Source organism: Neolamprologus multifasciatus, chromosome 18, assembly GCF_963576455.1.
Source record: "Neolamprologus multifasciatus chromosome 18, fNeoMul1.2, whole genome shotgun sequence".
Classification (NCBI taxonomy): Eukaryota; Metazoa; Chordata; class Actinopteri; order Cichliformes; family Cichlidae; genus Neolamprologus; species Neolamprologus multifasciatus.
In genome coordinates, this window is record NC_140456.1 from 19,892,638 (window position 1) to 19,911,227 (window position 18,590).

General features: G+C 39.3%; 1 protein-coding gene across 1 annotated transcript in view; it reads right to left on the reverse strand.

The window, feature by feature from the left end:
• tnn (tenascin N) overlaps window positions 1–18,375 on the reverse strand; it is a 40,142-nt gene extending 21,767 nt beyond the window's left edge. Inside the window, 8 exon segments of the mRNA XM_085141731.1 lie at window positions 366–455; window positions 2,025–2,207; window positions 4,580–4,709; window positions 4,818–4,951; window positions 9,341–9,808; window positions 9,928–10,119; window positions 10,210–10,407; window positions 18,203–18,375. Of these exon segments, the coding sequence (XP_084997857.1) occupies window positions 366–455; window positions 2,025–2,207; window positions 4,580–4,709; window positions 4,818–4,951; window positions 9,341–9,808; window positions 9,928–10,119; window positions 10,210–10,405 (1,393 nt within the window). The 5' untranslated portion in view covers window positions 10,406–10,407; window positions 18,203–18,375.
• Window positions 18,376–18,590: the final 215 nt, after the last annotated feature.

Consider the following 18,590-nt stretch of genomic DNA (forward strand, 5'->3'; position numbering starts at 1 on the left):
CATAGCATTTTTGTGTCTGACAGATTATGTGTTTTTCCTCTTAGCATCTGACCACAGGTGAATTATAGGTGACACAACAAGAGCTAAGAGCACTCATTGGTGGTACACCCAATTCAAAACTAAGTGGAATATGGTTATCCTCGCTGTTTCTCTGATGTTTTTCTGTTCCAAGAGTGGCTGATCTATTATATTAAGTGTCATCCACAGTCAGACTTCTCTGGTGGTCGCAGAAATGCAGTCTCAATGCAATTAATGTCAGGTAGCAGTCAATTTTGAGAAAATTGGGCCCACTTTATGCATACTGATAATAAGGCACAGCAGTATGAGATTCAACAACTCGTGAATGCTGATGTGTTGACACTTACCTGTGGCACCGGTGACAGAAGAAGCTTTGCCCCCATTGTTTCCCTTAATGGCCTGCACTGAGATGGCATACTCTGTTCCTGGATACAAACCTGTGGGAAGAGACTTTTAATCTTAAAAGAAGCAAATATCCATCAGTGTCTGATATAATGCCCCAAAACAAGGGATTTACAAACTTTGAGGAAAATCTTGAGTAGAAGTAGAAATTACTTTTCTGACTTTTCTCAATCAAATCCTTAAATTATGGGATCCCTTTTCTATTAGACTACATGAAATTTATATTATACCCACTTTCCTGGTAAAAGAACATTCACCCTCTATCAGTTTTACATATCAGAAAATTATATGAAAGAAATTCTGCTCCTTACCAGGTCATATACAACTCCAAATGAACTACAAAATATGAGACATAATCCATGTCATTATTTATTTATTTGTAATTATTTATTTTAACAAAAATTTAAGCCAAAACACAGAAGTAGTGTATTTAATTTATACAATGCCAAGTAGGGGAAACATTCAGCCTGAGAAGGTCATTTCCAAATAAATCCAAGAGCATCATGTGAAAAAGATGATTCAGCAGAAAACATTGAAGACAGCTGACAATCTTCTCAGGAGTGGACATCCAGCAAATTCCTCTCCCAAGGCCAGACTGTACAATGCAACAAACCCAAGAGCTTGCTCTCAGACAAACGGGCCTCAGTTAACATGTTAAATTTGAAGTTCATGACAGTACAATTAGAAAAAGACTGAACAAGCATGGCTTGTTTTGGAGGCTTGGCAAAAGAAAAAGTCTTCTTTCTAAAAAAAAAACATGGCAGCTCAGCTCATGTTTGCAAAGTTACATCTGAACAAACAACAAGACCTCTGGAGCAATGTCCTTTGGACAGATCAGACGATGTCGAGATGTTTTTACATGATGCCTAGAGCCATGTTTGGTGAAAACCAGTCATAGCATGGATTGATGATTTGACTTGTATTTGAAACATTGGATCTTGAAGTCATTGATTTGACCAGAAATTCCTCTGTATACCACAGAAATCCAGAAATGTGAGGCCGTGTGTTCAACAGTTAAAGCCTGGCTGAAACAGTCAGACTGAACTTAGTTTTTCTGCACTTTGGCTTTTAAATCATTTTGTTTTTTGTGAATTAAATAATGATGTTTAATATGTCATGTGTTGCTGTTCATCTCAGTTGTGTATTTACCTAATTAAGATCTGATAATAAATAAATAATTGTTTATTGTTTCGTGATATGTAAAACGTTTGAACGGACAGAGAGTGTGCCTTTTTTTACCATTGCTGTATACTGTGTGTTTATGAGATGATGTCATGTTCCATGTTTTTATATTCCAACATTAATAATATTTTTACCCTAATGCTTAATTTGAACTGAATATTTAAAGTAACTGTGTCTGTATATGTAAGTTTTTGTAGCACTTTTACAATATAAATTGCAAAGTAAAACCAGAAGATTATTTTAAATCAAATTGGATGACTATTTCAGGATTTATGTCCAAAAGTGTCCAATTCATGATTCAAGAAACAAGGTTACGGGACTATTTACTTCTTATTGATTAGCTTAGAACCCGTAGCTTACTCTAATAGCACAACAGTTCCAAAAATAATTTTGTACATTGTTCACAAACTTGTAAGACTCACCCACAATAGTGTGTTTGGTGCGCGCCTCTTGGCTCCTCTGTACCTTCAGCTCCTCCTCTTGCCCTTCTGGGTCAGTGTGTGTAAGCCTAAAGTAATCCATCTCAGCTCGAGGGTTCTGCCAGTCCACCTCAATAGAGACCTCTGTCTGGCCAAGAACTCGGATACCATCAATAGTTGAGACATCTGGGAAGGGTGATACAAGGTTAGGTGGAACTGAGTGTACAGACACGAAGCTCAAACTTAGAAGTCTGCCTTAAAGCTTTTGCAAACAGAAGCATCTGCCTTGCTCTGCTTCCACATGTCCCCGAGCTAGACAATGATCTCCCAGCACACTGAAATGTAACATTCCTAGGAAAGAGAGCCAAGCAAGAATTCTGCCTCTGGCCATCTGCAAGATATTATAACCAAATAATAGACAAATATTTGTATTTGGCATGAAACAAATATTAAAATCACTCATGGGTGCATTTCTTTTCTCCTTTTTTTGACATTGCCAGCGTCATCATAGAAAAGTGCATATAAAGGTTTATTGATGTTTTTTAAAGTAACCTTTGCATACTCTGTGCTTTCCCACATTTAAAGTCACAGCATTCACACAATATAGTCAGGATAAACTGGTTTAACATATCACCCAGCAGGACACACAAATTAAACACAGTCATGCGGGGTCAAATTGTCGAGAACGATCCTTGAGCAGTTCTGTAGACTAACATTTTACAGCTATTTGTAAAGTTGTGACATCTACTACACCTCAAGAATCAAACATCATAGTTATGCTTTAGTGCCGTCTACACTTTACACAGTGTACATTGTGACTTACTTTTATTTTTAAACTTTACATGTCACATCAGCATTTTCACTTCTACCTGTATGTAATTACTTTAAAACAACAGTAACAGCTCAAAGCAGCCGCCATGTCAAAACGCTTCAACCTCAATGATCAGATGACTTCCCCATGTTCAATCAGCTGCTATAGATTTAGAGGTGATGGGAACGCGATGACAGAAAAGGAGGTGCACAAACCACAAAAAAAAACCCAAAACCCCCCAAAACCCAAAACAAAACAAATCAGAATAAGGGGAAAAACCACTAAAAAGAGGATCAAAGTTAAGGACATGCAATCCTGGTATCCTGGTATGAGTAGTAAAAAGAAGAGCATAGAGAAGATATCAGTGCATCATGAATGGTTCCTCACAGTCTGAGTCTATAGCAGCATAAATGAGGGATGAAAATTGAAGTCTGATGTGAAAAGTAGAGAGAGTGTCTGTATCGTGAACCCAACTGGGAGTTGGTTCCACAGAAAATGGGCCTGATAGCTGGAGTCTCTGCCTCCCATTCTACTTTTAGATAATCAAATAACCGAAAATAAGCCCACAGTCTTAGAGAGATATGCTCTGTTGGAATGAAACGATGCTATGAGGTCTTTAAGATATGATGGAGCCTGATCATTCAGAACTTTGTATGCCACTGCATCCTCCCATCTCTCAGAATATTCTGAATAATTCAGACGTTAATTAGAGATATGCTTCTGCAATTTCATGAGGAAAAAGTGAGTGCCATCAAACAAAGCAAGCGTCACCAAATGAAAAGCTTCTTTTCATGCCAGCTGTTGTGCTTCCCGAAAGAAAACTTAAAAACATCCATCCAAACCCTCTTTTGAAGTAGATCATTGTTTGAAGTTAAAACAAAAAGTATGTACCAGTCTGCCTCACACAACAATAAGCCAGATAATGGCGTGGCTTCTTATGCCCATATGTGAAAGCTATGCTCTGTGAGGTTTTCCATGGTAAACCAATCTAACCACACTCCCACTTTCTGCACGTCTCCCATCAATCCTGTCAAGTAATCTCTGTCTCTACACATCTGTGTCCCACCACATCTGTGAGCAAGTTCATGGAGCAATTTCCTTGAGAATTAAAGGCTAACAAGCCAGTCTTTAATGAAACACTTAGTAATTAAAGTCTTCAGTCTGTTCATTGCTTTTTTACCATAGAATTTCTGTGAAAGACAAAGATGAATACAGGAACAATCGTGCTCATTCTACAAGAGTAACAGAGAAAGTGAGGCAGGTTATCAATCCATGCCAGGTCCATATTTTCATTCCTGGACTCTACCAGAATAGCTGGAGTCAACATTCAATTTCTTTCGAGGAAAAAACAAGGAAAATCATCCTTTCCAAACACATTTTCAAGTTTCAGGACTTGATATTATTAATGCGGTTAAAAAAAAATCAACCAGTGTTGAATTTTTGGCAGCATTTATGGTGTTTTAATGCCAAATCACACACACAATTACGTTTGACTTCAAATGCAACTATTTTATCCCGAGAAAATCTAACTTAATCCCTAAGACCTGCAGGCCACACCTGCCCTCAAAGCCACGGTAGTCTTTAATAGGTAACATCTGCCTTCACTTTAAACCACCAGCTCATTTAAAGGAAACATGCTGCACACCGCCCAGTTCTGCTACAGAACTAATGTCTGTTAGTCTGAAAAATACTCATTTTAAAGCTCCGTATTTGTTTTTCTGTCCTGATCAGAGCCGTCTGTGCTCACCTGTGGTGGCTTCAATCTCGTCAGCTTCACTTTGGATCTCCTTAATGACCACATGTACTTGGACAATGTAGGTAACCCCAGGAGTCAGTCCTGTGATGAGGTAGGAGCTCTCTGTGTTGGCAACCAAAATCTAATATGCAGTTGACGAGAAGAAATTTGTAAGATGAAATAGGTGATATAATTTTTTTTTGCTACAACCTGTATTTGACACAGAAATGATCAAAGCAGAAAAACCTACCTGCTCCTGCGCACCCTCGTCATTTTTCGGATAATATGTCAACACATAATACTCGGCCCCTTGAACGGACTCCCACTCAACCAGGAGAGAGACGTCAGTCACTTGGACCACCTGCAGACCCTGAGGTGCCAAGACTGAGAGAACAAAGAGATATACACAGAAGTCAGGAATTAACAGAATTTAACAGTTATTTTTATCAACAAGTCCGCTATCATGTCCAAAAGTTCTTTTTCTGATTTTGTTATTCAGGCTTGCATTTTAATTTTTCTTTTTTGCTCGCTTCCCTGTCTTCACTTCCTCTGTCTTGTCTATTTGTAGCTGTTGTTGTCATCCTAAGGCCTCCACTGTGAAGCAGGATTTCATCCTATCCATGTAACTTCAGGGTTAACCTTGGGTTAACTGGTGTTAAATCACTGCCTGTCCTGTAAAAGATCTCCCAGACCTCAGTGCTTGGATAGTGGCAGGGTTTAAAGTTTTTTTCTTCTCACCAACCAAACCACACACAAATTCATACAACACGTTTAATATTAAATTACTGAACACTACTTTTCCTCTCGCATACTCTCGCCTTGCTGCATTGTCTACAGCAGCTGTGCTGCTTTAAGCCCTTTTCATATTGTTCCCATAATATGGTTTTAGCTTCCTTTGCAGTTGCTCTGCTGCCGTACACTTAGCAAGATTTTTGATTTGACAGATGCTGCCAACACAACAACGTTCATAGGAATTTGCTAACTAGATTGATAAACTCCTGGTTGATAAACTGCTTGATAGCTTGACCGCTAGAGTCAGGATAATCGACCCCACCTGACTGTTAGGATAAGTGAATACAGATAATGAAAGCATAACCTGGATATGCTAAACTCACTTCATACTACAAGGCCCTGAGGGGGGTGTACTATGAAGGAAATTAAACATAGAAAGGTTTTCTTCGAGTTAGCTGGGTCAACAAAACCCCAAGCCCTAGACAGAGATAACGCATATCATGGTGATCTTTTATCAACTTTCTCTGTGAAACTGGGTTATCTTAAAGTTTTAAAACTTTAAGTTTGGCATAAATTGCTATCTCATTAATCTTGCCTTCCTGTCTTTGCTTTCCCTGCCGTGAGCTCTGTCAGGACATCTATTTTAACAACCTGTGTTTCCTGGTTGTCTTGTGTTTCTCACATTCGTCTTTGGATTTCAGTTCTTTGTGCCTTGCATTATGTTGAATTTGCCAATAAAGCCTATTGTTTTCATCACTCTGACTGCCTCTGAATTCAGCATCTCAGTCCCCACAAACACCTTCACTGCACTGCATAACACCTACACTTAGTCAATCTACCAAAAGGCTTAAATCTTTTTTTTTCTCAGTTGATTGTCAAAGAACCAACAAATCATGAACACGGCAAAATAGGTGTTTTGTTTTGTTTTTTTACTCTAAATGGAAAGAAAGACTCCTTTAAAGTGCTTCTCTGGCCATTCTGGAAAGACATGGTGGGGGAGCAAAGAGTAAAAACAAACCAAAACCGCAGCCAAAACACAGAAGATGACATGTCAGCCGTGTTGGGGAGTGAGGCTTTTTAAAAGCAAGGTGAGCTTTTGTGGGTATGATAGAGGGAAATAAAATGGCAGACTGTATAGATTTTTTAAAAAGAAAAAGAAAAAGCAAAACATGGTGTGCAAATAAAAGCTTATTACAAGGGAAAATGAGAAATGTGAAATAAGTGGTTATGGGGTCCACTATAGCTTTGGCAAGCAAGGAATTCACATAAGATTTAGATGCTGTTCCACAAGGTAAAGTCAGGAAGCTCGATGTTTTTTCTTCAAATGCAGCAGTCTTTTTCCATCAAGGAACAGTTAAAATCCTCCTGTTGCTAATCCAGGCATGACTATCAACCATCTTTGCCCTTAAATATTATTTCAGAACAGCTGGAGTGAATACATTTACATAATAAGATTGGAAAAGCAGAAAATAATGGTGATTTGTGCCTTTTTGGGCTTGAAAATCAGGAAATTGCTATCAGAGGAAGAAAATTTTACTGAAACAACACGTCTGAGAAATTTGATTTATTATGTGCTATCATCTTTCCTGTCTGTAGCTTGATATTTTGGAGGAAATCCTGATCCAGCTCATTAAAAGAGAACTGGATAAGGAAAAAAAAAGGCTAAATATGGTTTGAAGTCAAGTTTCCTAAATGTGCTTTATAATAAAAGGAAACATTTTAGAGGCCGCGAAAAAATAAAGGATAATAAGCTAAATACAGACCATCTGCATTATGGTGAGAAAGCTTTAATAATCTCACCTGTATTATATTCAGATTACCTCATTAAATTTGGTTGCATTTTTACTAAATCCTCTGGATTGACATAAACTGAGGCTAAAAAAAACTATTCCGACTGTGCAAGGGCTGCTGATTTCTGAGCCATGAGGCTTCTGCCTTTGATGGTTAAGAACACAAAAGAAAACATTAAAGTGTGCCTCACTGGAAAGGACAGAAACTGTATCTAAACCCATACTTCAAGAGTATTGTTCCCATCAGCGCCCAAAAAACAGATTGACGTCCATCAACCAGGTGTTGAAATGGCAAATAGCCACATAAAACAAAGAAAGCACCAACTGTTTTGCTTTTGTGCTCTTCCTCTCAGCCTTATTATTACCGCTAACACCTAATATCAACACAAGGTTGTTTTTTTTCTTACCTCCCACTTTCCCTTCTTGCCTGACTTTTCCTCTGACACGGTGCCACTGTTGATGTTGGACTCCATTCAACAGCACCTAAACGCGAAGCTACAGATCTCTTCTCTACCTCTGCGGTATGAAACACAGCTTGAAGAAATGGAATCGTCATCTACAGTTTGACATTTCTGACCTGCTACTGTGAAGTCTGAAACATTTATGGTTCACGGAGCTGCATTTGATGGATCCAGTTGACTTAAAAAAAAAAAGTGCTTTAAAACACATCCACAATACAAAGGAAAAACATGCCAAGACAACCATAGACAGATGTCAGCGTATAAATAGAATACTATTTTAAATGTAAGAGATCAATGCTATGAAAAAAAAGTGCCATTCACTTACAGCCAAATGTTCAGTATCTCTGCAGAATTGACTGTCACAGTGGGAATTCAGTGCTCATGCCTGGCAGCTGCTGCTCACGTTTCTGCTTTCCTGGCCTTAAATTGCTGTAAAATGCAATTTTGTACTCTGCTCCTCGGGCAGCACAGTAACAGTGATTTGGCGAGCAGTGCATTTAGCAGGAAAGGTGATGATTCTTCTGCAGGGTAAAAGCCAGATGAAGCCCTGAAAGACTGATGGGTATTCTTATATTTCTGTGGTATTATGTGACCTGATGTTATAGGTTGTCTGGAGGCCAAAAATGCAGTGGTCATCAGGTCAGCCCACTGAAAGCACCCCGTCGGCTGATATCTCTGAAATAATTGTCGGGAGATATGCTTTGAATTCCATAGTAGGTTTGGTCAGAAACCCTTCAGCATCACTGAGCTGACTAATAGTTAACTGTAGGGGTTTACTGGCTAAGAGTGGCTTTTGAGGCAACTCTTAAAGTTCAAGCACCATCAGGGACTCTGCTGCAGGTCATTACTGCATTTTAAAAAAGCTAAAGTACCAAAAAGTACAGAGCCAGTGGAGGAGGCAATAGGGGCTGTGAAGAAAGCTGTGAAGATAACAGCTGGGCTCCAATGACTAGTTTAATTTTAGTAAAAATATCTTCTTTTGGGTTTTTTTAGCAGAGCAAGGTGCAGCTGTTGAGCAGGGATCTTAAGCGGCTGATGGCAAGATGTAACAGCAAATACTAAAACGGGCTGGTTGAAAAGCTTTTTCTGCCCTGTAGCTGCACCTATACGAATATGACTTGATATTACTTGTAAGGTAATTGCCATTCAGTTGATGTATGACCCTGGACACTTGTACATGAATCACACAGATGGTAGGAGATAGATGATTAAAGCCCAAACTGCACTGCTTTGGCTCTTGCAAATCATTCAGTCTGGGCATGAAAATGCTACTAAAAGGATGTATATGGAAATTTATATGAAGGTGAACAGGTCATTAGGGCCAAGTGTTATATTTTTTAACGGTCCCTGAGCTGCTTGTAGCATCTGTGCTTCCTTCGCACTTAAAATTCTCAGGTTAATGTTAGTGCCATAGAGGTGACTGTAGAAATGTGACTCTTCAGTCTCAAGTGAAAAATGCAAGTTTGGGTCACATAAAGTTAATATCCACACCTTGATGCACACAAAGTTCACTTTTTTTTTTTAACTGTGATTTTTCTGCAAAACTCCCCAAACTATGTATTTTAGTTACTTTGATCTTTAGTAGGCTGGACGAGTGAAGCTATATGATAATGTGTCAGATTACTGAAAAGGTTTTTATTAAATTTCAGTAAATGTCTTCTTATGTCCTTCTTCACATTTTCACGCCGTCCACTGGGCCTTGGAGTCGCTGCCAGGCCGATTCGGGCCTTAAGTTTGATGCCCTTGTGTTAAAGTTTGCAAAGCATCAGTAGAAATCATGTTAAGCTTACCTAACGAACAGTCCTCCCCGTAAAAGCCGTCATCACAGATGCACTTGCCGTTCACACACTGGCCATTATCCGTGCAGTCATTGGGACACTTCTGGTTGCTGCAATCCTCACCAGCGAAGTGTGAGAAGCACACACATTTCCCGTCTACACACTGGCCCTTGTCATTGCAGTTGTTTGGACAGGCCAGTTCGCTGCAGTCTTCTCCGGTGTAGCCCTCATAGCACACGCACTGGCCATCCACGCATCGGCCATTGTCATTGCAGTTGTCTGGACATGTCAGCTCACTGCAGTCTTCTCCGGTGTAGCCCTCATGGCAGACGCACCGGCCATCTACACATCGGCCATTGTCGTTGCACTCATCTGGGCAGGAGGATTCAGAACAGTCGGGGCCTTCCCATCCTACGTTACAGAGGCAGCTGCATGTGTCGTGTTGGTAGGTACCATGGCCACTACAGCTTTTGTCCACGCCTAGATAAAGAGATACACCAACACAGAGAGAGTGAAAAGAAGTGAGTGAAGAAGAAACGTTGAGTTCATCATGGAAAGTCCCCAGCAGCCTAAGTCTAACATGTCATGTCATGGCCTACCTGCAGCACCACAGCATCCCTGTGCACACTGGGTCTTAAGGTAGTTGACTTCTTCTTCGAGTCCATTGACTCTGTAAAGCAAAGACTTAAAGCTTTCCGACTCCTCGCAGTCACATCTGGGTGACTGCAGCTTGATGTTGTGTCTGAAGATAATGTCATTGTTTCCAGTTTTTGTGGTCTCCATTTGCAGACCTGCAAAATGGATATCTTTGTTAAGTTCATGCTGCTACACCTATCTGTTGCTCTTCACTCTTAATCTCTCAGTTATCTCTTTCTTATGACCTGTTTCATCCTGTGTTGATATGTGTCGTAGGTTGCAGCTGGTGCTCCCCGGGATGTCAATTTTATAGATGTGGCTCAAGGTGACTTCCCGCTCTGCAGCTGAGGGGTCTGGCTGGGTGTCAGCAGAACTTGTGCATGACCATGTGCAGAGTAGGGCCAGCAGGCACAGGGCCCTCCACAGGGGTCTAGCGGTCATTGCTAGTAGTAAGATAGGTGCACACACACACACACACACACACACACACACACACACACACACACACACACACACACACACACACACACACACACAACACAGTTTTCATTGATTTGAGGCTGATAACCACACATTTTATGCATCCTTTAAAAAAATCATATTTAAGGAATCTTAATAGTATTAATAAAAAGAAGAAAAATTATTGTCTGTGGTATTTGTGCAACTGAGGTCTCTTATTATTTATGTTTCAACATATAAAACAGCTCTGACATGCAAAAATAAAATCAATATTCGGCAACTTGTTCACTTTCAGTCTGAGAGTTTGTTGCTGGCAGGTTTGGTTAAGCTGTCATACTTTGTTACTCCACCTACTTCGTTCATCTTGTGACACACAGTTACCCCATAACCATTTTCCCTATACACAATCACTGGATAAGGACCAGCTGTAAAATTGTTACTAGATCTTCAGTTTCAAAACTCCCTCTGAATATATCTTTTTACCATTAGAATTTGTTGCCTTTGGCCCGGCAAGATTTGGAAAATGTCATGAAGTGTCTTAAAGAACTGACATGAATCAGTGGACTCTGTTAGCAGAGGTTGCGGGTGCACATAGTCTAACAATGACTGGATATGGACTCGACGTGTGTGTTCTATGGTCTGAAGATCCCAGGAGTGTGAGGAAGCCCATGGAAACATGGCAGACAGTTTTCTTCATGTGTGTGGTGTACTCCCTTCTGAATTATACGTGTATAAAAAAAATCTTCTTATGAAAAGAGTACAAAATGTGGTAGAACTTATTAGCTAAGCTTGGAAAAAAAATACTAACTACTTCATAATCATCTTTCCTTTAACAATAGTGCTGCATCTTACATATCTTCAAGCATAAAAATAATGCAACTCCAATGGTATCAGCTTTGTCTTGTTCATACAGTCACAGAAAAGGGAATTGTAGTTTTACATATCAACACACAAAAAAATAAGCTCATTCTGAGTAGGTTTTAAAATCAAGCTGTGTTGTTGTTGTTTTTGTTGTAGTTATTTATTTAAGCCAAAATGCATGAGCTATAAGTGAAAAATTAAGCATACCCCATGATTCAACAGCTTATAGGTGGGCGGATTGTGTTCTGAGTTCAGATTGTTAATTCTAATGGAAGCAGAAAGTGTGGACTTACTTTTTCATATGCTGCTTCTGTATTTTGGCTTCATTTTTATTAAATAAATAATGAACTGACATGTTAAACCTTGTAATTGAAAGAGGATGTACTTTTTTGCCATGGCTGCCATTGAAGCAGAAGAAAATGAATGGATGGATTAATGTGCTACAGTATGGGGTTATGGAGTTTCCAGCTTTTAAGTATCACACAATTTACTGTTGAACTTTCATTCATCCTTTCCACAGAAAACGCACACATTTTATACAGTGAAATGTAATAAGTGAATTTAAAAAATTGATGTAGTTTTAATAAATAAATATATTTGACAAAAAAGGTTAAAACAGCTGCACAGAACATTATTTTGCAACATAAGAGAAAAATCCAACTTAAACACCAAATCTCTTAAAACCAGTTTTTAAAGCAGCGTGTGTGGTTAGTCAAACAGAAATTATATCTCATACTGGGGGGCCTAGGAGTCTTGGGCCCTCCAGACAGTTGCCTGCTAGTCTGTGTTTGAAAACAAAGACAATAACGTTAAACACCTCACAGCTCAGTGTGAGGTACATCAAATTTACTTCCAGGACTCTCACATTGGCATGAGCAAAAGCATATGGAGATGAAATATCCCATCTGTTTTTTAGTGCTGGACTATACATTTTGTACAGACTGTATCTTTGGCAATAACTGTGTGTAACAAACCCCTGAAACTGTAGGCGTCTGTTGTTGCGCCTGACTGAACCTGTGTCTCGTGGCTGACAAAGGCACAGATTTGTACCTTCAACAGTGTTTTATACAGAGCTGAGGACAGAAATACATAAGTTACATTAGATTCACTGGGGCAGACTACTGTATATTTAATCACAAGAAACCTGAACCATTGTGTCACCCTGTGTGTGTCGTAATGGAGCTCTCATTCCACAGTGTGGCAGTAGAAAGTGAATAGTCATCACTTTGGCAGAGATCGTAAACCATAAATTGTGCTCAGTCAGGCATTTCAAAGCTTCAGCGAATGCAGAAGCTTGTCCTCAGTGATGATGTCATTTTTTCTAATGACAGTGATGTCATGTGAACTTAAAACCTTGCAGCGGCTTCCCCGGGAAGCTAAATTACATGCTTTCAAAATAGAAATCCTGCTTAAGCTTCAATAGCCCTTTTGCTGGACTTTGGTTTGAATTAAACCTTATGGTACAAAAGTTTAAAAGGTGGCTTGAAGGAACACATGAGCTAACTGTGTTGAGCTCATGTGGTCTATGGAAACACAAAACCTCTAATCAAGTGAAGAAGAAAGAAGAAGAAACAGTGTCATGCTTGATAAATGGAAACTCTGTAGCATCAGACAATTGCATAGATGCTTAAAGTGGATACATTTCCTGTCATACACTACAATATTGAATGCAAATGGTCAACATGGATAAAGTTTTAATTACTGAGGTCAGCGTATGCGCAAATAATCCATATGAACCAAAATTTCCTTACTATGGTCAGACATACAGCTCTGGTTGTGAGCACAGCAACCCCATCCTCTGCTTATGAGGGGCAGCCAATCAGGTTTGCTTAAAGGGGGAGGAGCTGAAACAGCAGCTTTCAGAGTGTATGCATGGCTTCAGTGTCACAGGCCTATACTATTCATGTAAACTGAGTGGCTCCACTGGGTCCAATACAGGACCAAATATGCTGCTGCACAAATAAAACCAGCAAATATTTCTCAGGCTTTTCCGGCATGTCACGATATACAAAAATAACTATTACTCAGTTTTATTTCAGTGTTTTAGCTCAACTTTACTATAAACTGTAAACTCGCAGAGCTGGGCAAAAACAGCTCTCTTATTTTGAGATTTATTCCTGTGTTTGCTCAAAATGTGAAATTTTGAAGTGGAAAAAATGTATGACTTGGAAATCCATCAAAACATTTTCTCTTTGAGCATCAAAGACTAAAACAGCTGGAAAAGTTAAAAAAAAAAAAATGTGCAGACAGAGAAACTAATACTTAAAATCCCATTAGACATTGTGAGAGCGTTGGCCAGAATATTAAGTTGTCAACAAGCAGAACTAAAAACCTGCCAATACCATGATGACACCATTATCAGATTAACATATAATCTAAGCAGGGATCCCAGGAAACTGAGATTACAGTTAGGTTACATGCTGTTATACGTGACATATTTCCAAACTCTAAAGTGGAAAGCTTCTCTTCATCGAGTCAGCACATTTTATTTTGAGTTAAGTGCTGGAATATGAGTTCTAGCTCAAATGAATGCACACAACTCAAGTAGGTTTGTGATTCAGAATTCCCAGTGCTTTTTTTAGGGAGGCAAATGCACGTGTAATTATCATGACCAGTTCAAACTCAGTATATCCAGCTTGGTTATTTTAGCTGTGTATTTAACTACTACTGGTCAAAGGCTTGAGGTCAGAGACCGGTGCCTGTGCAAACAATCCAAGCTATGACATCACAGACATGCTGTGTCTTTTACCCTATGCTGTGGTGAAAAACTAGACCTTAGAAGGTCTTTTGTCAATGGCCAAATCTTAGGATTGTAAAACTGAGATTAAGGCCTTAAGACGGGAAAATGGAAATAAAGTGAGGGGTATGGAGAGTGGAAAACAGGATCGAGAATCAGATGGATCAGTGGGTGAGGGAGAGTGAATAGGTAAGAGAAGAAGTGATGGAGAGTTGTGTGTTGGAATCACTGACACTCTAGCAGTTAGCCACATTACAGATGGTATAGTATGGTGTGTAATAGCACTGAGCACGGGCTCACAGAGATGCTTAACAAGCATGTTTATAGCTCCCTGTCAAGGTTTTATTTGATGCTTGCCATTTTCAAGGCCTTTTCTTATTTCTCTTGGAGGAGATTGCAGTGTGACTTTCCAAGCATAGCACAGGGTCGTGTCTGACTGCTGAGACTGTCCTCATGTTGGAAAGACAGACAGATGGAGGAATTAATGGAGAAAGGAAATGGGATAAAGAGGGAAGTGGGGCAGTTACATTTGAATGGATGGATGGATGGATGGATGGATGGACACCAGTTGGGCTAAAAAAAACAAAACGGAGCCAGTACTACAGTGTGAAAAAACTGCAGTTCTTTGAAAAGTGTTGGTTCCAACACTGCTTGACCATTTTCGACAAAAATGTTACTGCTCAAAGTTTGGACACATGCAGTATATTGCTTGCTGTGAAATTTTAGTTTCATATGTTACACTGTTTTTGTAGTATTTGTATTTATTTTTGTCCTAAGTCTCATCTACCCACCTTCTTTCTTTTTCTTTTCTTTTCTTTTTTTTCTTCATTGACATCTGAGGTCATGTTTGAACATGAATCACTCAAAAAGTATTCAAGATGGAAGCCTGAAATTGTTACAGGTCTTTCTGATCGTAATATTAAATCTCGATCTGTAATTTGAGATAGCTGCATCAAAAAAGGTCTGAGTACTGGCTAGTTGAATTATGTATTTAAAAAGTTAAAGCAGTTCTGTGTAAGTCTCGTATTTGAGCACACACTAATAAAACAAATCACATTGTGAAGAATAACTGTGTCAAGTTTTGAAAGTTATATAATTAGTAATCTAGGGTTTCACAATATTGCACCATAAAACACGTATAGTCCGTTTAACATCAAATTCTCAGCGTCATAAATGAAAATATTGCTATTTTGATTCAACTTTCATGCTGGTTTGAGCAAATCTGAACAGTTGGACCACAAAAAAACATAAAATATCAGGAGCTAGTCTATTTTAAATGCTACAAAAGATTGAAATTTCCAGATGGTACTTAGTTTGTTCAGTGTTTTCATATTTTTCATTTTCCAGACCCTCTTTGTAAGCGTGCACATTGCCACACTGTCAGCTCTGAAACACAGACAGGTTTAAAGCCTGTTACAAAATGTTATCTATAGCTAATTTTACCTTTTTTTTCTTTACAACTCATCCTGTTGGACTTTCCATAAAGCTAGTGATGTGTTTTGATTGAAAGGTACTGTCCGCGAGGCCTCACCTTCCTAATTCAACTTACTGAACTGCTGTCCATTTTGTAGCATAGGAATTTTTTTTGTATGCTTTGTAGTGCAGACTGTGGGCTCCAGTTTTGGTGTTTGAAATTCAAGTATTTTATTAAAATCACATAACAACTCCCTGTCATCCAAATATGGTTACTTTTGGCTCCAAAAGGCAACAATGAGGAAGCCAAAACACTAATGTAGATGTTTCAGTACTGTTGGTTGACATCAGAGTGACTAATCCCATCTTAATTTACAGTCTGTGAGAGAAATAGAAGGTGGGGTGATGGATAATTGGCATATGAATGTATAAATGTGAAGGACAGTATAGAACAAATACGCCACTATGATTTATTAGGTACCAATCATTCACTCCACTAATGGACAAGTGGAAGAGGGGGTGATTAAAAGTAAATTGACAGGCAAGATTAAATATCAATTAATGAAACAGATGGGATCTAAATAAAGGTGTAGAATTCAGTATCTGCCATGACATAAACCATGATATATTTTCGATTATTGTAAAAGTGAGCTTTCTGGCTTTGGCGTCCAGTTGATTTGGAAACATAATTCAGCTGACTGCCAGTAATGACTCTAGACTGCAGGATAAAGCAGGGAAACCGATGGGCTTTCCACATGGGTCATTCGGCATTTCATTATGGCTTTCAAGCCAACACAAACCTAATTCAGTGTGTTCGTAAACACAGTCCTTCCTGACAATAACTTTCCTTTGAAAGCAACGCTGTGTTAGTAAAGTGTTTGCTGATATAATATTTGTTCACTCTGCCCATCTGTGTGCTGTTTTTGAAACTTGGTATTTATGACCTCCAGACGCAGTGGAGGAGACCTCCAAAGGTAACAAGAGAAATGTATTCGACCTGAGACAAGACTGTCTGGACTGGACACCTTTCACTAAAGGCTGCTTGACAAGCTGTGAGGGACGATTGTGCATTTGTGTGTTTCTCTGTCAAAGCCTTTGAAACCTCACCGTGTTAAACAATAGGCCATAAGAATACAGAGAAAGGGGAGAAAAGGCAACTGCACATAAAAAGAAAAACAAACAGCTGCAGAGGAAAGCTTGTATCGGGAATACAGACTCCGAGAGAGAAACGTGAAGCAGAATAAGGCCCGGTCAGTCTTTGCACATTTGCCCTATCCTCTCTAGAGAGCCATTAAATATCAGACAAAAGGCTGACTGTTTCACCGGATTTCAACTTTTGACTAATCTCTATGGAACAAACCGACAAGCCGGAGGATGAGAAGAGGTAAGGTCGTGCCTCATGTGTGGTTGCAAACTTCTAGACGTTCCTCTCCCTTCCTCTCTTTCTTTCACACATGGCAACTCGCAGACAGAACATGGAAACGAAAATGAATAAAACAAAGCTGAAAGCAATTATCTTCTGAGAGCAGAGCTCATATCTTCATGATTCTGTCTGTCTCCTACTGATACATAGACCACAAGGAGACCTCGATAAGGACCTCGCTTCATCAGAACCGCAGAGACTTAATTCCCCTCAGTGGGCTGACAGAAGAACCCAGTGAAAAGGCAATAATAAAGCAGCTAAATACCTGACATAGATTAGCTTTTCTAATAATAAAAGTGTTTTCAGTAGCTTTGCAGGAAGGTCATTTTCAGGCAGTTTGAGTAAATAAAATGACTGATGTTTCCATGAAAGCAGTAACATGCAATGTGAACACATTTTATAAGCCACCCACTCAGGGTTGTGGGTCTCTCTCTCTCTCTCTCTATCATTTTGCATGGCTCAAGGCCCACATCTGTAGCTCATTTTGCGAGGGCTTCTGTGAATTCGCGGTGCCAGTACAGTAGCATTAAAGGTAAATCTACTGGATCAACAGTCCTGCGAAAACATTTCTCACCTCAGCACATAATTGAATACTAATAATTTTTGTTATTATCATAGAGGAAAATCTATAATGACAGCTTTATTGTCAAGCAGCACGGGATTATCATGACAACAATCATATTCATGATATGAAATTAATTTTTTTAATACACCGTTAGAAAAACTGAGGCTGTCACAGTTACTCTGATGGGAAAATAATCACACTGATCACATTTATACTACGTTAAGACGATCGATCTATTTTTTTTTTCATTCATAAATGTTTACCTGAACGCATGTTCTTCATATTTCAATGAAATACACTAAGTATGCTTTGATTATGCAAATTAAGCATGAAATGCTCACAGGAGGTTGTTGATCATGTCAAATATCATCATAAATCAGTCTGTATCGCTTACCGAGTTTTACAAAACCTTCTCTTAAACCAAGTCCTGCAAAGCAAGCCCAGACTAACGCAAGAACAGCTTCAGTCCTGGGACACTTGATAAATTCTGGGTCTCACTTTAGCTCATTTGCTGTCATGTAACTAACAGCAGAAAATCTGACGTTGTGTCTCATTATCGCCCCTCAAACCTTCTGAGTCAAAAAGAGGTAAACAGGGTTCTAAAAATAAGGGAAAAGGCTAAAGGAAGGTAGAACAGACAAAAAGAAATGCACTAATAAAAATATCCTTAGCAAGAGTGAAGCAATATTTGAATCCTCCAAAAAAGAAAAGGAGCATATAGTTAACGTATCTAAGTTAGAAATGGCACTTAAAAATGAAAAGAATATGAATATGTCTTACCCTTGGGGGGAGCTTTGTTAACTTTCTCTCCTTTCTACCTTTCTTCTTTCTGACTTTTCTCTGACGGACCGAGTGTCACTCAGCAACTCTCTCTCTACCACCTGCTGACAGGCCAGGGCCCACGAGTCAAGGATCTCTGCACTGCCAGCGCTCTCTCCCTCCCTCCCTCTACAACTGTTAAAATCTCCTCTAAATGCCTGTAGGCCAATGGGCAGTTAGTTGGGGAGTGTCTGCTCTCCCCCATCCGTTCAAGTGATTAAAACAAAAATGGGGGACAAGAGAAGGAGATAATGAGTTGCATTTACTTCTGTTTACTTCGTGGCTCTTATCACTCGTAGTTCTCATTTGTCTCAACACTCTCTTTCCTTCATTTTTTCCTTCCTGTGTG